This window comes from Carassius carassius, chromosome 15, assembly GCF_963082965.1.
Source record: "Carassius carassius chromosome 15, fCarCar2.1, whole genome shotgun sequence".
Lineage (NCBI taxonomy): Eukaryota > Metazoa > Chordata > Actinopteri > Cypriniformes > Cyprinidae > Carassius > Carassius carassius.
The window spans coordinates 19,700,089-19,724,464 of NC_081769.1; the positions used below are offsets into that span (position 1 = coordinate 19,700,089).

At 40.1% G+C, this 24,376-nt stretch overlaps 2 protein-coding genes across 3 annotated transcripts; both read left to right on the forward strand.

Moving 5' to 3' along the window:
* The first annotated feature begins 9,426 nt into the window (after positions 1-9,426).
* On the forward strand, positions 9,427-19,379 carry si:ch211-261d7.6 (zinc finger protein 850). Of its 2 annotated transcripts, none has more exons than XM_059567844.1 (2): positions 9,427-10,023; positions 11,231-16,347. In XM_059567844.1, exons 1-2 carry the CDS (start codon positions 9,660-9,662, stop codon positions 15,316-15,318), a joined length of 4,452 nt encoding a protein of 1,483 aa, XP_059423827.1. In that variant the 5' UTR covers positions 9,427-9,659; the 3' UTR covers positions 15,319-16,347. The 2 variants fall into 2 exon arrangements, with proteins under 2 accessions (XP_059423827.1, XP_059423828.1); XM_059567845.1 differs by lacking the exon at positions 11,231-16,347 and adding an exon at positions 17,492-19,379 and having other exon boundaries at positions 9,498-10,023.
* A 1,459-nt stretch (positions 19,380-20,838) lies between these two features.
* On the forward strand, positions 20,839-22,094 carry LOC132158426 (trypsin I-P1-like). Its single transcript, XM_059567846.1, has 4 exons — positions 20,839-20,962; positions 21,244-21,494; positions 21,621-21,757; positions 21,866-22,094. Exons 1-4 carry the CDS (start codon positions 20,958-20,960, stop codon positions 21,965-21,967), a joined length of 495 nt encoding a protein of 164 aa, XP_059423829.1. The 5' UTR covers positions 20,839-20,957; the 3' UTR covers positions 21,968-22,094.
* Positions 22,095-24,376: the final 2,282 nt, after the last annotated feature.

The window sequence follows — 24,376 nt, forward strand, 5'->3', positions numbered from 1 at the left end:
AGTAAACTATCACAAGTGGGAAGTCATGGCCTGGTGGTTAGAGAGTTTGACTCCGGGTGTGTGTTCACGGTGTGTGTGTGTGTGTGTTCAGTGCTGTGTGTGTGTACTTTGGATGGGTTAAATGCAGAGCACGAATTCTGAGTATGGGTCACCATACTTGGCTGAATGTGACATCACTCACTCAAATTATAATAGAACAAATGAGAAATATTACATTGTATAAAGGAAATTAATACTCTTCACTGTATAAATTCAATATACATTAATTCTTACTTATTATACAATTATTATTATTCAGTCAAGGACAGTGAGTGATTTTCTTTCTAATTTTTTATTTACATTGTTGACACAAATGGCAACAGCAGCTAGCTGCTTTAAAGAATAGTTCACCCAAAAATAAAGATTCTGTTGTTGTTCTAAACCTGTATGAGTTTCCCTCTGCTGTTGAACACAAAATAATATATTTGGAACAATACTGGTAACCAAAAAATAAAATAAAAAATGAATACACTATTTGGGTCAATGGGGACCAGAAACTTTCTGGTTATGAACATTCTTCAAAATATCTTCTGTTATGTTGAGGGGAACAGAAAAATTAATATAGGTTTAGAATAACTTGAGGGTGAGTAAATAATGACAGTATTTTTATTTTGGGGTGAAGATCTCATCATATAATGCCAGAATCTCAAATAGCCTACTACTACTACACATGCTTTATCTTTAACTGTTAACGTTGATGTAAGATTTCTGCCCCGCTGCTTAATGTCCACAAATAGTTTAAAATTATTTGTTTTTAAAACCAAAATGCTTAAAACTTGTTGAACTAATAAGCTTACACAATGACACAAAAAAACAATTGACATTTTTTCTACCGAGTTATTTCCCAACCCTTAAGCAAATATATAGAGTTTGTTCAAAAAGAATAAAATAAAATAAAAAAATCCAAATACAGCCATCAAGTTAATAATCAAACAAAAGTCTAGAGGAGTTACAGGAAAGAACATTTATGGGCTATGAAACATGAATATAATTAAATAATTCTAGAAAATAATTAAGACAGATAATGTGTGCTCAATTAGCCTGTTACGGATTATTTTAATTATTTTACAAGCACTTCTTTCATCTCTCTTGTGTAAAGATAACCACCCTGTTGATACTCAGCAAGAAAATAAATATAGGAATTTGCCCAAAACAGATTAATACAGACAACTACAATAGAACAAAAGTCAGATTAAAAAATGTACAAGATTATGCATAAATCAATCAAATGACTGTATTACAAACATGCCTAGTCACCTAAACTGTAAAATATGACATCATTTACACACCCTCATATTGTTTCAAAACTTTGTATCCAAAGTCATGCAGCTCCTTTGTACTACAGCGGGTAAAATAAGTATTGAACGTATCACCATTGTTCTCAGTAAATATACTTCTAAAGGTGCTGTTGACATGGAATTTTCGCCAGATGTTGGTAACAAACCAAGTAATCCATACAAACAAAGAAAGCAAAACAAATAAGTTCAGAAATTAATTTCTGTGTAATAAAGTTTAATGACACTGGGGGAAAGTATTGAACACAAGAAGAAAGGTAGGTGCAAAAAGGCATGGAAAGCCAAGTCAATTCTTCCACATGTACAGTACATACATACATACAGATAATTGAAATTGCGTTACTCTCAGACCCTTGGTGTATACAGATAACACTAACATTAGACCATTAAATACAGATAAAATATAAAGTACAACTATACCAATACACAAATAGGTCATGTAAAAAGAAAGATAAGTAAAGCATCTCAAGGCACATGGCAGATAGAGTGCAAACCAGTGAAGTAAACAAACAGTGCAGATATAATAATTGTAGTGCAAAGAGCTTATTCGGTCTGATTAAAGTGTCAAAAATAAACTGACAATAGAGGAATGAGGCCAGTTAAATGCTGAATGAGGTAGTGAGCAGACCAATGCTGCACACAGTGTCTGTGTAGGTCCCAGGTCGGGAGGGAGTTCAGCTTCCTGCCAGCCTGATAAATGAAGCTGTCCTTCAGTCTGCTGGTCCTGGCCTGGTCTCCTCCCTGATGGCAGCATACTGAAGAAGCTGTGTGACAGGTGGGTGGGATCACATGCGATGCAGAGGGCTTTACGGGTGAGATGGGTTCCTTAAATGTCCTGTAGGGAGGGGAGGGAGACACCAACGATCTTCTCAGCTGCTCTCACTATGCGTTAAAGGGTCTTCTGGCAATACGTGTTGCAGGCGCCATACCACACAGTGATGCAGCTAGTCGGGATGCTTTCGATGGCGCCTCTGTAGAAGGTGTACATGATGGGGGGCGGGGCTTTGCCTCTTTTCAGTTTGCGGAGGAAGTAGAGATGCTGCTGTGCTTTATTGTCCAGTGCTGCAGTGTTGTCGGTCCAGGAGAGGTCCTCTGTGATGTGCACACCCAGGAACTCGGTGCTGCTCACCCTCTCCACAGTCACACCGTTGATGGTCAGAGGAGCATGCTGAGTGTGCACTCTCCTGAAGTCAACAACGATCTCCTTCATCTTCTCCACATTCAGAGAGTTATCACTGCACCACCCAGCCAGGAGGCTCACCCCACTCCTGTAGTTTGTCTCCTCTCTGTTGCTATTGAGACCCACCACAGTCATGTCATCTGCAAACTTAATAAAGAGGTTAGAGTTGTGTGACGGTGGGCAGTCGTGGGTCAGCAGAGTGAAGAGGAGGGGGCTCAGCACACATCCTTGGGGGGCCCCAGTGTTCAGTGTGCTGGATGTGTTACTGCCAACCCGTAGGTATTCCAGTCAGAAAGTCCAACAGCCAGTTGCACAGCGAAGTTTGGAGCCCCAGCTGGACCAGTTTGTGAATGTAAACCGGCCACGACCAGGTGCTCCTTGCAAGATTTCTGATTCATTAGAAGACTTGTCCAAGGATCACTTGTGGAGAGCTTCAGAAAAACCTACAATTAGCATGTTACTTGTTTAAAAGAAAATAATAAGTACAATAACTAATGCACTCACTTACAGTGGCCTGTATGCACACTCACCATGCTCTATTTCTGAAGAAAAAGCATGTTGAAGCTTGTTTAAAATTTGCTGCACAACATTTAGACAAGCCTGTGAAATACTGGTTAGTATAGTCTGGTCAGATGTAGTGTTGTTTTTGGTGGCCAGTTTTAATGTTAGTTTTAGTATAGTCTTTGTGTGAAGCTGTGATTTTAGTTTTTTATTAGTTTTAGACACGTTCATACTCTTTTTAATCTAGTCAAGTTTCATTTAATTTAAATGCACATATCCACTCGTACGCTTTACACACATGACTGTGCAGCCACACAAAGCTCCAGCGACACGACAGTGATAGGCCTGATCACCGACAACGATGAGACAGCCTACAGAGAGGAGGTGAGCACCCTGACTAAAAGGTGTCAGGAGAACCACCTCTCACTCAACATTGACAAGACCAAGGAGCTGGTGTTGGATTTCAGGAGACAGAGCAGAGAACACACCCATCACCATCAAAAAGACACCTGTGGAGTGGGTAAGCAACTTTAAGTTCCTTGGCGTTAACATGACATGAAAAAGTGTTTCATGATACATCAGATCTAGTTTACTGTGTTGACATACAGCAAGGTGTCTTTGTTACAGCCAAAAATTAATATTTCATATACTTACTAAGACTGTTGCCAAAGTGGCTAATAGCCTCCTGTTGCATTGACCGCATCTCCCTGGTCATTTCCAACACTTTTTTTCTTTGCTGAAGTTCTGCCTCTTTCTTCCACTCCCTCTGAATTTGCAGCAGTTGCTCCTCTCTGGCAAATAACTTTCCTCTGACTCATTGAGGTGAATTAGGAATGCAGCACTCATTGCCTGAGCATAGTCTGCCTTAGACATTTTTATTTTTTTCGCAGGAGATGGCTTGTCATTTCTGGTGTGCCTGTAGATTAAAAAATTAAGACAGTGGTTGTAGGCTACTCAAGTTAGATAGGATTTGACTAATTGCCACATACATAATAAATTGAAATTTTGATTTGAAACACATTCAGAATCAATGCTGTTTATATAATTAATAATGGGGTTCATCAAAAGAAAGCACATGAAAATTGACTCAGCATTCATACATTATTTAGCTAATGTAATTCAGTGGAAATTTCTAATTTTCCCCTATATTTGTTTATTTGTCCAGTTGTAAATAAATACAATTATATTCATAAATGAATACACATGGTTTTAGAATAATTTACTTTAGGCCCGCATCACACAGATATGCTACATGTGAATATGAACTTGTTGGAAAGGCATTGAAAGAAAAATGTATAATTTTAATCTAAGCTAATTTAATAGCTATTTATGATATATTACAATTTTAATCTTAACGTAAGAGCAATAAGAGACTGAAATCAGAAAACTTACTTCTTGTCAGCGGACAATGTCTTCATCATCTGCATGTTCAGTGGTGCTGTCAGTTGGAGATTGCACTCTTTTCTTTCTGTTTCAAAGTACAGGTGCGATGTCCCCAGATATTATCACAGATATCATAAAAAGCGAATGACTGCAATCTTTTGTTTTTAGGTAAAAACCTTTCAGACTTTTCAGCTTAGCCGTAACCTGCTTATCTTATCTCTCTGCACACCACAAAGTCGAAGTCTCTCAGCAATAGTACATTACACATTGCTGTCTCTTACAGTTCAGTCAATTTGCCAGTTAATTTCTTCCTCTGCTTTTATTAAAGGAAGCTCCTTTATTTCTTTGTCAGACCAGTTGTTTCCCCTATTGGTAGTAATTTTTTTTAAAATAACGTTAGCTAAAAAAAATGGATGTAGCATACGGTAGGCTACGTGTTTTTGGCTCGGACCAAAAACTAACGAATATTCAAGCACACACAGCACAAAATGGCCGCCAGCCCAGCGCCACAGCACAAGATGGCCGCCAGCTCAGAGCCACAGAACAAGATGGCCGCCAGCCCAGCGCCACAGCACAAGATGGCCGCCAGCCCAGCGCCACAGCACAAGATGGCCACCAGCTTAGAGCCACAGCACAAGATGGCCGCCAGCCCAGCGCCACAGCACAAGATGGCCGCCAGCTTAGAGCCACAGCACAAGATGGCCGCCAGCCCAGCGCCACAGCACAAGATGGCCGACTCAACGCCTAAGTCTCCAGACAAGGTGCCACCGACTCGCCATCATAGAGGGCGGAGGAGGAGGAGACAGGCGTCTACCGTTCCTCAAAGCCCGGAGAACGTTCCCGAGTGGGCCGCTGCCATCCAGGAGGACGTTCGCGAGCGGACCACTGCCATCAAGGAGGACGTTCGCGAGCGGGCCGCTGCCGTCCAGGAGGACATTCCCGAGGCGGTGCCCGAGGCCGTTCCGGAGGCCGAGGCAGTGCCCGAGGCCATTCCCGATGCGGTGCCCGATGCCGCTCCCGATGCTGTTCCGGAGGCCGAGGCGGTGCCCGAGGCCATTCCCGAGGCAGTGTCCGTTGCTGTTCTGGAGGCCGAGGCGGTGCCCGAGGCCGTTCCGGAGTCAAGTCAGATTCCTGTTGACCTTCCCAAGTCAAGTCAGGTGCCCGTTGACTTTCCAGAGTTGACTCAGTTCCCGGTTGACCCTCTAGAGTCGAGTCAGGTTTTCATGGACCCTTCAGAGTCAGGGTTAGTCACCGTCGACCTTCAAGAGTCAGGGTTAGTTACCGTTGACCCTCTAGAGTCAGGGCTAGTTCCTGTTGACCCTCCAGAGTCGAGTCAGGTTCCAGTTGACCCTCCAGAGTCGAGTCAGGTTCCAGTTGACCCTCCAGAGTGGAGTCAGGTTCCAGTTGACCCTCCAGAGTCGAGTCAGGTTCCAGTTGACCCTCCAGAGTCGAGTCAGGTTCTAGTTGACCCTCCAGAGTCGAGTCAGGTTCCAGTGAACTCTCCAGAGTCGAGTCAGGTTCCATTTGACCCTCCAGAGTCGAGTCAGGTTACAGTGAACTCTTCAGAGTCGAGTCAGGTGTTCGTGATCCCTTCAGAGTCAGGGCTAGTCACCGCTGACCTTCCAGAGTCAGGGCTAGTCACCGATGAACTTCCAGAGTCAGGGCTAGTCACCGATGACCTTCCAGAGTCAGGGCTAGTCACCGATGACCTTCCAGAGTCAGGGCTAGTCACCGATGACCTTCCAGAGTCAGGGCTAGGTACCATGGGCTTTCCAGAGACAAGGCTGGTCACCGTTGACCTTTCAGAGTCAAGTCAAGTCACCGGTGATCTTCAAGGACAGAGTCAAGTCACCGGTGATCTTCAAGGATTGAGTCAAGTCACTGGTGATTTTCAAGGATTGAGTCAAGTCACCGGTGATCTTCATGAACAAGTGCCAGTCACCGATGATCTTCGTGAGCAGAGTCAGGCCAGCACCGATCTTCTGGAGTCCAGTAAAAACACCAGGGGATTACCAGAGCTTCGTCGTCCCGTTGGTCTGGCCGCACGGAGGTCTGCTCCGCCCTGGGGGGCTCTTGCCCAGACTACACGGTTGTGGTGGTCTTCCGCTCCACCCTGGGGGACTCCGACGTCGAACACAAGGATGTGGTGGTCCTCCGCTCCGCCCTGGGGGACTCTGGCATCGACCACGAGGACGTGGTGGTCTTCTGCTCCGCCCTGGGGGACTCTGGCATTGACCACGAGGACGTGGTGGTCTTTTGCTCCGCCCTGGGGGGCTTCCGCTCTGACCACACGGTTGTGGTGGATTTCTGCCCCACCCTGGGGGACTCCAGTCTCCATCACACGGACGTGGTGGTCCTCTGCTCCGCCCTGGGGGGGCTTCATGTCATTGTTTGTTTTTTGTTTTGTGTTCACTTCTGTCCCTGTTCCCCTCTGTTAGTTTGGCCCTCCATCCCTCCCCCTGAACCTCCTCCGGTCCTCCTCCCTCCTGGTCTTCCTGTTTTGTGTTTACATTCTGGTGCCTGTTCCCCATGTTTTTCTTTTCTGGCCCTCCGTCCCTCCCCCTGAGCCTCCACCTGTCCGCCTCCCTCCTGGTCTCTGTTTTGTGTCTGTCTTGGAGCGTCTGTGAGCCGCTCCGTAGAGGGGGGGTCCTGTCACAGTGTCTGGGTTGTGTTCCCTGGGTTTCCACTAGGTGTCCTCCTTTCTCACGGTGTCTTTCTCCTTATCACTTCCTGTTCCCTTATTTGGTCACCTTCCTCCTGTTTAGTAATTGATTGTTCCCCACCTGTCTCCTGTTCCCTCATTATCCTTTTGTGTATTTATACCCGGTCTGTCTGAGTCTGTGTTACGGAGTCCTTGTTTAATGTTGAGGTTATTTCATGTCCGTCATCTTGCCTTGCCTTGCCTTGCCTTGTCTTCGTGTCTTGTTTATGTTGAATTTGGATATTCTGGTTTTGACCCTGCCTGGACTGTTTACCCCTTTGGATTACCCTTTAAATAAATATCATACCCGCACTTGGTTCTCTCTCCTGTGTTCTCTGTAACACCGATCGTGACAACGTGCTCATACTAGAGCAATAACTTCTTCTCAGGCCTTCTTTAAAGGTTCTTTGATGGAATATCTTTGTGCTGCGGCATGATGGTCCTCTCCTGGCGCCTTCATCAAGTTCTTAGCCTGGAAGTGAGGATGGCTCCAGGCTCCCGGGTCTTATCTGCTTCAGCAGACGCTTTCCCTGATCTTCCAGCTATCTTAGGTACGTCAGGTGTTATGGTATGGCGTTCCCATAGCGACCGCTGTCGCAGCATTGAAGTGAACCTAAAGGGAATGTCTCGTTTAAGTATGTAACCTTGGATCCCTGAATAGGGAATGAGATGCTGTGACGTGGGCCATTCCGTACCATTGATAGCGCTTCCTTCATCATGTTAAATCTGATGAAATAGCATGCAGCACACTGATATAAGCATACGTCACATATGTGCAGGGCAGTGCTAAGGGCTATTGGCCAATGAACTGCTGTGATGGTATAAGGGCTTCACACATTCATTACACCAAAGGTGTTCCCATAAAACCGCTGTCACAGCATCTTGTTCCCTATTCAAGGAAACAAGGTTAAATACGTAACTGAGACATTTTGAATGGGGAAAATGCAAGGCTCAATATGTCTGCTCAATCATAGGAAGCCCCACCTTCTGAATGAAAGAGCCAATCACTAATTGGAAAAGTCTTGGACGGACTGCAGCTCCTGTTAGAAGTCCCGGTTGCTATAGAAACAGTCAGTGTTCTGAGACGTGCTCTTAGGAATGTGTATGCACACTGGCTGATCTAGCCTGAAAAATACGCTTTTTATAACACCATCTGAGCAAAAGTAACAACATTTAGGACACGGATGTTGTCAGATTTCTTTGGTGATTTCTTACATTTAATCGTTACTGAACAGTTTTGGAGAATTTGATGTTTCCACATTCAAAGAGGTAGGAGTTGCACAGACCTGGGGTATTTTAGGTCTGCTTTTTATGCTGCATTGCGTCTTTACACTGGATTCTGAGCAGACACAGACCCGCTTTAGAGCAGCCTTAAATCGGCTGTGTAAAGATGCCTTAATAATTAATAGCGAATAAACAGATGGACAGTGTTTTCCACTATGGACACAGATAAAAAGAATGACAAGTAAACTGAAATTCACCATGTATAGTTGCATAAAAATGTATTATTTGTATAGAAACATAAGCAGACAAATTCTAAACAATGTCTGATGTTCTGTCGATTTGTGCTACTCTCAGATTTTGCTACCACCCATTAAAACAGTGGGTAGTACAATTCGACAGTGAAAAATGCTACCTGTAAAATTATGGTTTATTAACGTCTACACCTACCGCGATCCTACCCTACCCTTACAGTAATGCAAATAAAGTAATTATGTGTTATATTCGCGGTTGAAGCTGGAAGGAATACAGCTTAAGGAAATCAACATTAACTATTTTTTCTACCCATTATATTTTTTTTATTAAAGTCTACACCTACCCCAACCCTAAACCTAACCTTACAATAATAAAGATACATTAAATGTTGTTCAGCATGAGAAAAAGGAAGCAATTTTGATGTGCGCATGCGCAGTAAACCCTGGCAAAACATTCTGACGGGTAGAATAAAATGTCAGGTCACCGGTGTTCTGACAAATAATGCTACCTATCAGATTATGCTACCAACACTGTATTTATCATACTGTAAGGGTAGGTTTAGGGTTGGGGTAGGTGTACATGTTAATAAAGCCTCACACCTTATTAATATCATGCATGAAGCAAAATCTGATAGGTAACACTTTTCGCTATCGAATTATGCTACCATTGGTTTTAATGGGAGGTAGCATTTTTCGACAAGGCAGCACAAATCGACAGAACACCGGCCGTTAAGCTCTGCCCATTTCACATCTGTACCATATGTTGTATTATTTAATGTCTTACTGTTTAATATATATCCATAAATTTATATCGTATTATCCACATCGTATTCTATTTTATTATTTTATGTCGTATATGATCCTACTATAGCTAAGTCTAAATATATAAATATTAATTTGTTCAAGCAGAGGTCGCATGCTGAATTATACAAAAAACGTAATCTAATTAATATTCATGAGCGAAGCTGTCGCCATAGTAGGATTCGAAAGTTTGCCTTCCCCCGACAACAACACTGTCCTGTCCTTTACCGCGAAAAGTGTGGTGCCTTTCCTATCGAGGAAAGCTTGAGCTGGCTACAGCCATTATGGCTGCTGTTTATGCTAGAAATGATGGTAGTTTGCAATCCAATAATGAAAATTTGTCCTCTGAATATGATAAAGGTGCAGCCAAAGAGGTAAACATCGATCAAGTGAGCAGTAGCAAAGCCAGCAATGCTAAAAACACGGACGGAGAAATGGAATTAAGTCCCAGTGGCCCCATATTGAAAGCCCAGGACCACGCCGAAGTTGTGGCAGCCAATGCTGCAGCTGCACCCGTGAAGATTAAAAGAGAACAAGCAGCGGAAGATGAATGTGTAGTTGTACATATAGACGAGGTCGAGGAAGAAAATTTGGCTGATATGTCTACCAATAAACGAGACTCGTCCGAAAGAGATAAAAGTGCAGAAGGTAAGCAACTTTTTTTGTTGCTGTTGACAACACCGACCTATCACCTAGCCACAAGCTATCTTTTATCTCGAAATAAATAGTCACCTAACCTTAAATATAAATTCGCCTCTTCTTACATTCGAGGTCTCTGTGCGATTATACACACAAACGTGACATCATATTTTATTATAATTGAATTGGGTAAATGAAAGACTTGAAGCTTATTTATTATGGTTTATAATTTGTTGAAACACCTGAATTAATTTGCACGCATCGTCATAGAGAATAACAAGACGGCAGCTGCTGCTGCATGCCCATGAGGAATTTCTGTTTTAAACATGTCCTTCGTGCTGCCTGTAATTATTTCTGTAATTATTTCTTAGTATAGAGTTGACTAGTTTTGACTGGAATTTCACAACAGTGAGGTTTTCGTCTTTGATTAAATAAACTCCGTTATTTCAAACCAGTTTTACATTAATTGTAGTAGAAGATGTTGGTTTCTCGTTCATATAATCAACTCCACCTTAACTGATATTGCAGTATTGCTATGTTGCCAGTAGATGGTAGGCTTTACTCATTGTAAATTGCGCATGTGCAAAAAAAAAAAAAAAAAAAAAAAAAAAGCTTAAGTAAGCGAATTAAATGTTATTTTAAAGGACTATTTTCCAGTAATTTAAATTCTCTAGGCATGTATTATGTGTTTGGGAAATATGTTTTAACATTTCGTTAGTATCATAATATTTTGGATTGTTGGATATTTGGCAATGTGGTCGGTATCATTTAAGGTGGAACAAATAATTATAAGACGAATTGTTCTGTCGTTACCTGGCAACAGAGCGGCAGGCTATATCGAATTCATTTACAGCATTGCAAAATGTAATCATCTGATCATTCTAACCATTTTTTGTTTTGTAATTTTATAAATGTATTTGTTATTCTCATTAAGAAAAAGTTTATTTACTCTTGATTTGTATTTCTTTACAATAGTTAGATTTTCATATATTTTATAACAAGCAATAATAATACTCTTAATGTTTGTCTTATTTGTGACCCTAAACCTCTGTACTGTTAAAATTGACATGAATAAATTATTTCCACTTTATTATTGTTGTTTTTTTTCTTCCTCCGTTTTTATTCATTTTATTTGTTGGCTCTATACATTTATTTTTCTCTCTCCTCTGGCAACAGGCGTCGCCTTGACCTCCCATTTTCCCCTTTCTATTTTTAGGGGATTGGCCATTTCGCTGTGAGGATTGCAGTGAGGCCTTTGGGAACAAGGAGGACTACTTAGCGCATCGCAGCGAGCATATCCACGATGGTCCCATAGTCTGCCTGGACACAGATTCTCAATGGGATGACCTGCTTATCTCGACTGACGGAGGACGGAGAATGTTGTTCTGTGCTCTTTGTGGTCAAAAGTTTTCAAGCTCGAAAGGCTTTTTCAGCCATCAACTGAAGCACCGCAATCAAGCCATTAAACAGGGGATATGTGATGGTGAAGGTGCAGTAAGGCAGAAGCTTTTCAAATGTAAGGATTGCGGTAAAGCTTATTCCACTGTTGGTCTGTGTCTCAACCATCAGCGTTCACATAAACAGGCCTCGAAATCTGTTTTTCATCAGCTTGCTCATCTAAAGAAAAAGTCATTTCGTTGCCCCACCTGTGGACGCTGTTACTCTCGAGCTTCGGCTCTTGACGCGCATCGTCGTTGTCATGAGGTAAAGCTAGTGAAATCCAAAAGCTGTGAAGCTGAGAAGCTTAATGAAGCTCCAGGTCAAACCAAAGACAGTGGCACAAGCCCTGAACAGAATGATGAGCCTGAGCGTAAGGTTTTTCAGTGCTTCTGTGGCAAATCATTTCGCACCATGTGTGGCCTTGGCACACACAAGAGATTCTCAACCAGCTGTTCAGATGGAAAGGTGAAGGAGGAAATTAAGCATCCGTTTGTTTGCTCTGAATGCAGCAAGACCTTTGTAAGCTCTGTGGCTCTGTTGTGCCATCAGCGTTGGCATAAAAGACGGGCACAACTTGGCTGCAATGACCAGCCGTATAAATGTACAGAGTGTGGCAAGGTCTTCACCTCACTCACATTCTACAGTAAGCACCAGCGACTGGCGCACAGCGAAGAGCTGCCAGCAAAATCATTCCTTCATCAAGTTATCCAGCTCAAGAAGAAAGCTTTTGAGTGTGGGGAGTGTGGTCGTCGGTTCTCACGAGCTTCCGCCCTGCAGTCGCATCAGCTCTGTCATACTGATGTCTTCCGTGACATAATGGAGAAGAAGTCTGATACGAGCACCGCCACTCAGCCAGTAAAAATATATCAGAATGATAATGCTGACAGTGTTGTTTTTCATTCTCAAGACATATCACATGCTCAAGTTCAAGAGAAAGATTTTAACTATAGTCACACAGCAGAAGAGCATGAGGCCACAGATGTCGATTATGAAGTTGTCCATATCACGGCTTCAGATGATTATGAGAATAACAGTGGTCTCTCTCAGGATCAAAATCCTGATCTTGAGTTAGTGTGTGAGTCAGACCACGAGGAAAAAGATGACTTTGGTCAAACTAAATGCACCTCCTCCCTGCAGTTGAATCCAGAAATTGATGTCAAAATTGTACAGATTGATTATGAGCCCTTAAATGATGAGCCATTAATAAATGCAGAACTAACAAGCAAAATAAGTCCTCAAGAGGCAAAGTATGATTGTCCACATTGTGATCGAAAGTTTGTCAAGGCTTTGTCCTTGCGCTGTCACATACTCTGGCACAAAGGATGCATGGGAAAAAAATCAGATGGGAGGCAGAAGTTTGATGTACTGATACCAACTAAGAGGACACTTTTAACATGTGAGGTTTGTGGCCATGAAAGTGCCTCCAAGAGTGCTCATTACTTTCACATGGGCAAGCATGAAGATAAAGTAGCATATAAGTCTATTTCGTACCAACTTGCAAATCTGCAGAAGAACAATATTAAATGTGAAGAGTGTGGCAAGTCATTTTCCCGACTGTCTGCACTGCATTCTCACCAACAGCATCACAATAGTAGAAAAAAGGCCTTTGCTTGCTTGGAGTGTAACAGGAGCTATGCGACCGCAAGTGGTCTGTACAACCACCAGAAGGTTTGCAATGGCAGTGCCAAAGACGAAAAGACAAAGCATTTCAACCCAACCAAGTCACTTCTGGGTCCAAAGGTTCATCATTGTAAAAAGTGTGGTAAAGGTTTTTGGTCTTTGGGAGCTTTCTGTCATCACAAGCAAAGCCACTTGGAGTGTGCTGATGTCGAGACGAGGCCTGCGGGAGTGCCTGACTCTGAGAATGTTCTCATTCGACGCAAGAAAAAGGGTCGTAGGGGTGGTTATAGAAGAGTGCACCCTATGAATTCAAAAGAGGAACATAAATGTGAGGTGTGTGGCAAATCATACCACATGCTTGCTTGTTTTCTTAAACACAAGCTTGTCCATGATCAAGGTGTCCAACTTGCTGTCAAATCTTTTGACTATCAAGTAAAACAACTGAAAAAGAACTCCTACCAATGTCCCTACTGCGGAAAAGTTTTCTCCCGTGCCATGGCCCTCCAGTTTCACATGAAAAGTCATGGCTTTGAAACTGGCCATCCTTTGATTGACTCTGACTTGTCTGAGCAACTTCAGTGTCCAACGTGCTATGTTTTATTTGCATCTGAGTCAATACTACAAAATCATCAGAAGCACTGTTCAAAACCAGAAGAGAAAGTGGAATTTCCAAAAGAATGTGTGAAAGTTGGGATAGAGGAGCAAGATGTATTTCACTCTTCTCAGACGGCTGATTCTGGACAAGTACAGATATCATCTTCAACTTCGGATTTGAAATATAAATGTCAGGACTGTAGCCGAAGCTTTTCGGTAATTGGTGCGCTTAATTTTCACAAGCGAATTCATCGCAAAGGTCACCAATCTAAAAAGATGAAATCCCATTCGGCAAAACAGTTAAATATTGGCAAAGTAAAGTCAGATAAGTTTTCTGCAACATCGTCTTTTGCTTGTGCTGAATGCGGAAGATATTTTAGCTCCAATTCAGCTCTTGGCACACACAGGCGATGGCATAAAGACAAAAAATTTGCCAGATTTCTCTCAAGGACCAGTAAGATACGCTCAAGGAAAAGTGTGGACGGTGGACCATATTTATGCAATGTATGTGGGAAAGGATTCTTTTACCTTTGTGTTCTTCGCCGACATCAGCTACATCACCCTCCCATGGAAGCTCAACAACAAAAAGAGCATGAAGTTGCTAAATCAAATAGTGGTTTTACCTGTCCAGATTGTCAGATGTCATTCTCAAGTGGCTCTCTTCTAACAAGTCACTTTGAAGAACATCATAGCAAGCCTAGTGAAACTGAGAAACTCCAGTCTGAAATCCTCACTGCAGATGAGTTGGGTCCACCTATCAAACAATCGTACACATCCAAAACAAAAGAGAAGACTAAGGTGCAACACCATCAGTGCTCCTACTGCACCAAGAGCTTCTTGAACATACGTGGCCTTCGTGCACACAAATGGCAGAAACACAACAAGGTTAGCGAAAATAACACTGCATCTCTAGAAGAGCCCTTGGCATATGAGAAGCCCTTCACTTCACAAGGGGTCGTTCCTAAAATGTTGACTAAAAAAGAGCTGAAAACTTCTAAGGAGGAAGAACCCATACAGCGTAGTCGAAATGTAGAACTCACTAAATGTTTTTTCAAATGTGATAAATGTGCTAAAGTGTTTCCAAGTGAGGAGCAGTTATACGCTCACAAAGAGGTTGCGAAGACTCGTCCTCACTGCTGTGCTCTTTGCTGTCGTGGTTACTGGACTGAAAACCAGCTTCAGCAGCATCTCGCATGGCACAACGAAGTACGCCGACGTCTCCCAACCGAACTGCGATACAGACTGAGTGCTTCCATGGCACCTGGGCCTTCAGACAACCTGCAGGCTTTATCGCACAGATCCGAGTCTATAGTCAAGCTGCCTGTAGCCCTAGTAAGTCCACAACTCAATAGCCATAAATGTCTGCACTGCGGAAAAACGTTCTTATCACCTCGTGCTTTGCAGCAGCACCAGACTCTTCACAAAAATTTGGAGCCCTACCATTGTTCTTTGTGTTCACAGACCTTTACTGAAATAAGAAATCTTATTGACCATCATCAGGAGTGCTTGGGTGATAAAGAGCTAAAAGACAAGTACTCTACTCCCGTAGTAAGAGGCGCTCTTCACCTAACTTGCACTGAGTGTGGGATTTCCTTCAAACAGGAAACAGAACTGCATCAGCATTATATTGAGCATGCACGTGGGTTCTAAGATGTGTAAAAAATGCATGAGAATGGACATTGGTTTCTTGTACATTGTTTACTGCTCATACACTGATTTAATTTAGTGCTTGATTCAAGTTTGTTACCTGCTGTTGGTGTTAGTATGCAGTAGAAGAACTGTTTGTCTTAAAGAGGAAGGAAAATGCCACAAACAGCTTTTAAATTCTACATTTTTGCTGAAATTGTTGTAGAGAGAAATATGTCAGCTAAATTGAAAGCATTATCATGGATGTCCTTAAAACTGAATAGTGTGTTCTAATTACTTACATAAAAGTTGCATAATTCTAGTACTCCCTTTAAAATGTCTTTAGACCTCTGCTAAGTGTTTCAGTGCATTTAGGGGTTTTTGAAGATTTATTCTTATTTTTTTGATTGCTCAGTTTAGTGCTTGTGCTGCTTTCGGTCATCTTGTACTTTGAAAGTGCTGTTAATTTAAACTACAAACGTGTTTGTTAGATATAAGTTCTACATGTTTTTTTTTTTTTTAAAGTTGCGCTTTTTGGAAGCATTACAGCTTAAACCTTATGTTTGGTCGTACTAGACATTGTTTTACAGCATCCGTTCATGCCATTGTCATTGTTCCTTTCTTGATATTGATGTCAGCATAGCATAATCCACCCTTCTGTTACATTAAGTTATGGTTTTACTTTTTTTTTTTTTTTTTTTCATCTTTCAAGTTATTGAAAAACGTTGGTTTTTGTTTAATGTGTCTCTTTAAAATGTTGTGACTGTACAGAAAATTATTGCCATATAATGCTACGTTCCTTGCATAAATTCCCTTCAGTCATGTTAAAGAAATCAAGAATGTATGAATAAGACGCAAACTGTATAGTAAGTAGATGCAGGGTTATTTGTGTAGGCCTGGCATGTTGAATCGTAATTAGAATAGCATATCATTTGAACTGAAAAATCTTTCAATTCAACAGTTGTTATGTTATCATTCCATTATGTCAAGTCTTGGCTGGCCGGTGATTGTGAAGGATTATGGTTGGTTTGTTAATAAAAGACCATCCTTTAATTTAAGTTGATTCATTTTAAAAAATTGTTAGGAGATTAACCAGGAATTAAACATTACATGACTTGAACAGGTACAAAATATGCATGCACCCAGATGGAAGAGAGATTACAAGTAATAATAATAATAATAATTGTGGACTGAAACTTGTGTTGACGTATCTTCAAACTTTGGACCTCAATATGTTTTTACTTGCACTGAAACTTAAGATGAACATGGTAATTTGATCTCTCCCAAAATACTGTACATGTTGTTTGCTGATAGATAAAGGAAGCACTGAATGTCTTAAACGCTTAAAGAATTGTAATACAAAGTGTCTTACTAACTGGCAATTGTTTCATATTGATCTTAGTATGATTGATTGTACTTTCCCAAAACTGCTTCTGTATGGTTTTCTAATAATTACAGGTTTCCACTTTAATCCTTACCTATGTTTAAAAAAACAACAAAAAACACTGGATGTAGATATTTGAAATAAGAAATTAAATGGTCAGTTTCAATGAAAAGCTGTCTGTATTATTTTGCCTTGTTAGATAGGCCTTGTTCATGTTGCTATAGTCTTGTTTATTCTCCCACTCCCTCTTTAAATACAGTGGTGGTACAGAAGCCGTGAGAATATACCATTTTGGTGGTACAGTATATCTGAATGTTATGACATATTTTTGCAATTGTCATGCTATTTGCCCTTGAGGTGGCTTTTGACATAGCTCATAGAGTACTATTTTTGTCTGAATGGTTTCACTGGAAAAAAGATACTGATGAATATTAACATGAATAGTTTATTTTACCATAAATAAGAGTGTATGTTTATGCAATTTTTGATTCCAAACACATCATACCCTAAAAATTTAAAATTCTTGAGATGTCCAAATGTTTTCAAGCAGAACACAATGCATATTTCATCCTCTTTCTAAAACTACCTTTTATGACTTGACCTAGCTGACATTTTTACAGTGAAAATTGTATGAGTAATAGTATAAAAATATGCTATGTTCACACACTGATGGTAAGCGATATTTGTAATAAGATAACAATAAATCAGGAAACACTGAATGGACAAAATATTGCAGTAGATATAAATTTTATTTTGGTATTTTATTGATATCAATTTATGTGTTACTGACATAATTCATTCTCTTTTCTCTAGTGAAACTCTGCACCAAGAGCTGTCAGGACTGCAGGCAGCGGTTCACTAACTGGAAGGCCTTCAGAATTCATATTCGTGAACATGTGAATGAGAAGAGAAAAGGGGATAGACAGGTGGAATCTGTCACTAATGGAAATGACAATCGTCTGAGATACGTTACAAAAAAGAAAAAAGTGAAAGAAGAAAAAGAAACCGATGAAGATGAATCTGTTGATGGTTCTTGTCACAGAAAACCATCTGAGATTTTCCCCTCCCACCCTGCTTTTGGTATGCTGTTAAAGGAAGAAAAGCCAGTGTTTGTGAAGACAAATGGGGTCTATGCCTGTGCTGTCTGTGGAAAGGTCTATTCCTACTTTGAGTCTTTCAGAAATCACCAGAAACTGCACATAACTAAAGACCAACAGCCTGAAATCCGCTGTGAAAAATGTCAGAAAACTTTCAGTCGTCTAGTCTCTCTCACACTTCATCTGAAACTAAGCAAGCAGTGTGTTCCTAAAGAGCCTTCCGACCTTCACTGTGAACGGTGTGATCAGTCTTTTGCCTCTGCTGTGGTATTGGCGAGCCATCAGGAAATGCACAAGCAGAGGCCTTTCTGGTGTGATGTATGTGCTAAAGGTTTCAGAAGTTCAGTAGGATTGGAAAGACACTTGCTTGGCCATGAAAACAAAAAACACACCTGTGATATCTGCCAGAAGTCCTTTCGGTTAGCAGCAGAACTGCGGTACCATTACAACATTCACACTGGTGCCAAGCCTTACACTTGTGATCTTTGCTACAAGAGCTTCTCGCAAATGGGAAATCTAATCACCCATCGGAAAAAACACCTGGAGGTCTTTAAAGAAGGAGAGGATGTTCCCCTCGGGATAAGGCACACTGGTTTAAGAGGAAAGAATCGAGTGTCCGTTATGAAGAAAGTTGTTTTAAAAGCAAATAATGTATTTGGTCAAGACGAAGTAATGAATAAGGATCCAAAGGAAAACTGTGAAGAGAAACATGTTGATGTCAATAACGCCACCTTACCTGAGAGCCATTCACCTGACACTTGTGACTCATCAGACATCTCATCAGATGAACCACAAAAATGTTTAAAAGAAGAAGAACAGGAAGTTGATGGTGACTGGCAGTGTATTGATTGTGGTGCACATTTCACTTGGGAGTCTGAGCTTCACATGCATTATATGATGCATGCAAGTGGGGACATTTAATGCACAGTATGCCTATTATTAAACTGGCATTTTGATGTACTCTTCATAACTGAATGTCTCAATGACCAAAGACTAGCTGACACGCAATACTATTAGACTTTAAAATGCATTATATAATATTTGTTTTGTCTCTGCGAGTTAATTTTTGGAGCCTTGGATGATGTTAATTAAATCATCAGATTGCCTGGTTTACTTTTTTACACCACTGCTTAACATTACAACTTTGTATTTTAGATACACCTGTATCTGAGTCATTGTCTTTATATATGTTTCATACTTTCATACAAAACCACACTTATCTAATTTTATTTTCCAAACTTTTCTATGGGTGATTCTGGGGGTTCTGTGGTGTGGGAGTTGTTTCTTGGCTGTGCTCAATGAGGCTATTCTCGGGGAGGTGTTCCGCTAAACTGCCTGGGTCCAGTCCACCATAGCTAACAATTAACTATCTGTTCAGCCAAGTTGGACCTTTATCTGTAATTAAATTCAGCGTCAAATACATGTGTTTTTATTCTTTGTTAGTATTTTTAAAGGTCATGCTTGCTCTCAGCACAAATTGTAAGCTGATTTCATGGCACTTGGGGCTACACTTTCAGGCTATATTGTAGAGATACAAGTCCTGTAACCATTATACAGTAAGTCCACAACTTGACAGCCATAATTTTCAGCACTCTGATTAATCCTTGTCACACGGAGTCACATGGCTGTTCGTTGTGTTCACAATCACAAACTTGTGATTTCAGAAATCAGAAAAGACAGAATCATCAGACATCGGTGGCTCTGTCTCATCAGACTCCACATCAGATTAAGATCAAGAACAGAAACATCATAGATGAGGCATGAGGGGAGGTCATTCGCTGGGGAGTCTGAGCTCTATGAATAAGCTTCTGAATGAAACATGCAAGACAGGAAGTTTGATATATGCTTATTTTTAGACATCATGTGCCCAAAACACTATATATTCATTCAACAATAAATTAAATCTGATTATTGATGTGCATCAGGCACTCATTTTAGTGAAAATCTAATATCATCTAGGAAAGAAAGTTTAGGAGCAAAGAATGGTTTTGATTAAGAAGGAAATGGAAAACGTATTCAGAGGAAAAGTTGATGAGGATGACTGTTTGTATGACATAGAACCATCTGATTCTAGTGATCATGAATTCAGATCATTTAGGTGAGGCACATAAAGATAATTTGCGAGCATATGGAATTCAGATAGACTGGGAGGGTTTGAATGTGGGAGTTTGAGTTTCATATGCATTATGAGCCATGCAAGCTATATACAATATATATTCCCTCAGTTTTATATGCTCATCCACTCTACTTTTGGACACGGCCACTACAATTTCAGCTGACTGCACAAGGTATTCATTTATTATTATTTAGTAATTATTAATATATGGCACTAACCTTTATCACTTCTTTAAAAACAATAATGCTGTTCCTGAACTTTGCAGAATCTCTTTCTAAACTTCACTGGATTTGACCTCTTCTTCTCTCCTTCACTGCAATGAGGACCATCGTGCTCGCCTTGCTGGCCATGGCTGTCGGTATGTAGATCTCTCTTGTTAGTTATTGTCCATGTCAGTTGTAATAGTGTCTTCCTACCAGAAATATTCCTTAGATAGTCTTTTATGTTATGCTGAGCATGATTTCACCAAGTACAACATGTTCCTAGATCAACATCCTTGTTGATCCTGGAACAACATTCCAATCAACCAATCAGAATTGAGATATAACTTTTCATAAAATATCTGTTTTAGGCTTACATTCAGGGTTAGGTTCTTCTACACCCTTGTTAATCCGCTATCATTTCCCACTGATTTTAGGAATAAATTATGGGTAGGGTTAGGTTTAGGGGTAGGGATTGGGTTAAGTCTATAGTTTTGGACTATAATGTTGATCCAGGATCATCAAAAGATGTTGATCCAAGAACATATCTTACTTGGCAAAATCACAGCGACCTTAATGTTACTATGATAAATACTACAACATTGTTAACCAATAAATAAACCGTAAACATGACAAACAGAAACATTACATATATATATATATATATATATATATATATATGTATTTAATAATTCAATGTTTTTTTTTATTCTGAAGCTTGTAGCCCAGGAAACAAAATCATTGGAGGTGATGACTGTGTACCCAACTCCCAGCCCTGGCAAGTCTACCTTACTTCTAATGGGAAACCCTGGTGTGGAGGATCTCTGATTAATGAAAGATGGGTTGTTTCTGCCGCTCACTGCAAGATGCCGTGAGTATATATCCTCACTTGTATTTATTTATTCATAAAAAGGAAAAAATGATATGATATTGTTTATTCTTGTCTAAATGTGTACTAAAATTGATGGTTGTAAAATGTAACAGTGGCAGGGTTTCAAAAGAAGTTATCTGTAATAATTCACATCGACATAATGTCTTAGAGATTAGATAAAACCCAATTGATACTATCCATAGACGTAATATATAGGTAGGCAATGTTGCTGATAAATGTTGTATTACAGCACAGTAATGCACGAGTTTCTTGTCAAATAGAGCTTCTAATCTTACTGTCCACCTGGGAGAGCACAATGTGAATGTTGAAGAAAGCACAGAGCAAAGGATCGGTGTAGAGAAGGTGATTCCACACCCAGACTTTAATAATCATACATATAACAATGATTTCATGCTGATCAAGCTGAAAGAGCCTGCCATCTTTAATGAGTTTGTAAAGCCAATCCCTCTGGCGACCAGATGCTCTTGTGCAGGGGAGCAGTGCTTGGTTTCTGGATGGGGCTTCACTGAAGGTGAGATTTTAAGTAATAAAATCATTTTATGTTTTTATTTAAATTATGTCAGTGCTTAAAGTGTTATTTATATCATATATAAGATATAAGAAGCTTTAGTGTTTTTCATATATATTTTATTCCCAGATGGAAATCCTTCTGTGCTGCAGTGTCTGGAATTGCCTGTACTGTCAAAGGAACAGTGTGTGCGTGCATATGATAGTAAAATAACTGAAAACATGTTCTGTGCTGGATTCATGAAAGGAGGCAAAGACTCATGTCAGGTACCTCATTGGCTTAGTCTTCTTTGTTATTCTGTAAATTTTCATGCCGACTCACACCTTTCTTTTCATTTTAATTTTCTTTTTTTTTGTTTTTTTTCTTCTTCTCAGGGTGACTCTGGCGGTCCATTAGTGTGTAATGGGGAACTGCGAGGAGTTGTTTCCTGGGGTATAGACTGTGCTAAAGAAGGCTATCCTGGGGGTTTATGTTGAGGTGTGCTGCTACACTGCCTGGACCAAAAATATCATAGATAACAATTAACTGTTTGTTCAGCCTGGCTAACAGGAACATTTTCATTTTATCTTCTAAAATATCTGCAATTAAATTTAGCTTGAAACATGTTTGTCTGTCTAACTGTGAAATGATCAGTGTATTTTTAAGTTGTTTTATATAGGCCTATATATAGTATATAATCAGTGCCCTCCATAAGTATTGAGAGAGTAATGACAAAATTGCTTTGTTTGCTGTATGATCAAAAAATCTGATAATATGATTAAAAGATGAATATGAGACAATTCTACTATATGTCACATTTTATTATTAGCTTTTTAAACACATCCATGTTTTACCAAATAAAAAGCACAGCACTTTTAGGGTTCATCCCACCATCTGATGTGAGCATAAGCAGAGGTATAAAGTACTTGAGTAAATGTAAGTAATTACTGTACTTAAGTATCTTTTCAGGTACTTGTAATTGTACTGAGTACCAAAGATACTACCAACTTCTACTCTCTACTTCACTACATTTTTGAATGAGAATCTGTACTCTTTACTCCACTACATTTGGAATGAGTGTTGCAATTACATATTACATTTTGCATGGTGCCTAGTTTTTCTGCAGCAGTTTATTTATGCTACAAAAGATGTGGTATTGCCGACTACAGGGCACTGAAAGTACTATATTGTGTATAATATATTGTGCATTTTCCCTTTACCCAAACTTGTCAACAAGGCTACTTTGAGGTGAAGGTAAATTTGAGTTTCTTTGAGTTTTATAAATGAGATAAGGACATGACTGCAGCTGCCAATGAGGCCCAAATCAGCACATCCAGTGAGAAGGCTTTGACTTTTTAATTTTACTTAACATTACTTAATTTATCTGTTTTGATAAATTTCTGTCACTGAATTGACCTTTTTGAAGGATATTGTTTTGTGTTTTTGCAATTTTGAGGTATTCAGTTTCATTTTGGTTTCAGAAAATATGTGGGATTGCTGTCCTCACATATCAGGGGTCTCATTTAAAAAACTCTCTGTAGATTTCATCCTAAAATTGTACGTAGGTACAAAAGCTAGAACCTGCGCAAGAATCCCTTTATAAATCCCAGTCAGGGGAAGATTGTGCGTACGTGCTTCTCCACCCCGACTCCTCCCCAAAATAACCATCTTTGAGCCTATATTTAGTATAAGTAAAATACTTAAGTACTGTTAAAATCAGATACTCTAATACTTTTACTCGAGTTGTTTTGGAATTGGTGATTTGTAACGTGTAGTGGAGTAATTTTCACTGTAAGGGATCTGTACTTTTACTCAAGGTTTTCAGGTACTCTTTACACCTCTGAGCATAAGTATTAGGACAGTTAAACTTAAGGCAGATGTAAAGATTAAAAGCTATTATTTAGTTGCAGATTCCTTGCGTGCCATCAGAGCAGTGACCATAGACATCACCAGACTCTTGGTTTCATCCTTTGAAATGCTTTTCCAAGCCTTTAATGCAGTCATTTCCAAATGTTTGTTTTTATGGGGAGTTGCTGTCTTTAGTCATCTTCTGCTGGTGAAATTTAAATCTAGATTTGGGCAATCTAAGACTTTCCATTTCTTTGCCCTGATAAACTCCAGGGTGTTTTAGGTCATTTTCCTGATGCAATAAGAAGAGCTTTAGAGATTAGTCTAGTGGCATTTTAATGAATATTGGTAGCCAAGATGGATTTGTACCCTCCCAAAGTCATTTTGCTACTGTCTTCATACACTGTCAACATTAAAATTGAGAGGGCCTGTTTCAGAGACATGCCCATGCCATGACACCACCTCCACCAAACTTTACAGATGAGGTTGTATGCTTAGAAGCATTTGCAGTTCCCTTTTTTTTCTCCACATCTTTGCTTTCCAATCACTTAGATAAAGGTTCATCTTTGTCTTAACTCTTTGTCCAAAAAAAAAAACCAAACAAAAAAAACAAACTCTTCCAAAACTCTACAGGTTCACCTAAGTGCTTTTTTTGCTAACTCTAATCTTGCCTTTCTATTTTTGGTGCTGGTTAGAGGCTTGCATCTTGCTGTGTAGCTTCTGTAATTCTGTGTCAAAGTATCCTCCGGACAATAAATTGTCAGAGCATCACCTCAGCTTTCTGGAGTTTACACGTTATACAGACACTTATTTTAGGGTTAATTTTCACAGATTTTAAAATTTGTCTGTCATCAACTGCTGTTTATTTTTTTTTCTCCACCAATCAGGTCGTTATTGGTTGCCTTTTATTTTTGCTATAGTTCTAATTGACTTCCTCTTTTCTTTTAGGATCCAGATTGCTTGCTTTTCTACCAAAGTTAGCTCCCTTTTGTTCAGAATGCAGAAGCAATGCATATAACTGATAAAACACATTGTCTGCTTTTAATATCTGAAGAATT

Excerpts from the sequence above, each read along its gene's own strand:
- si:ch211-261d7.6 (XM_059567844.1), top strand. The coding sequence starts at position 9,660 with ATGGCTGCTGTTTATGCTAGAAATGATGGTAGTTTGCAATCCAATAAT. Across the intron at positions 10,024-11,230 it reads AAGAGATAAAAGTGCAGAAG|GGGATTGGCCATTTCGCTGT; the intron begins GTAAGCAACTTT and ends TTCTATTTTTAG.
- LOC132158426 (XM_059567846.1), top strand. Across the intron at positions 21,495-21,620 it reads TGGATGGGGCTTCACTGAAG|ATGGAAATCCTTCTGTGCTG; the intron begins GTGAGATTTTAA and ends TTTTATTCCCAG. Across the intron at positions 21,758-21,865 it reads GAGGCAAAGACTCATGTCAG|GGTGACTCTGGCGGTCCATT; the intron begins GTACCTCATTGG and ends TCTTCTTCTCAG.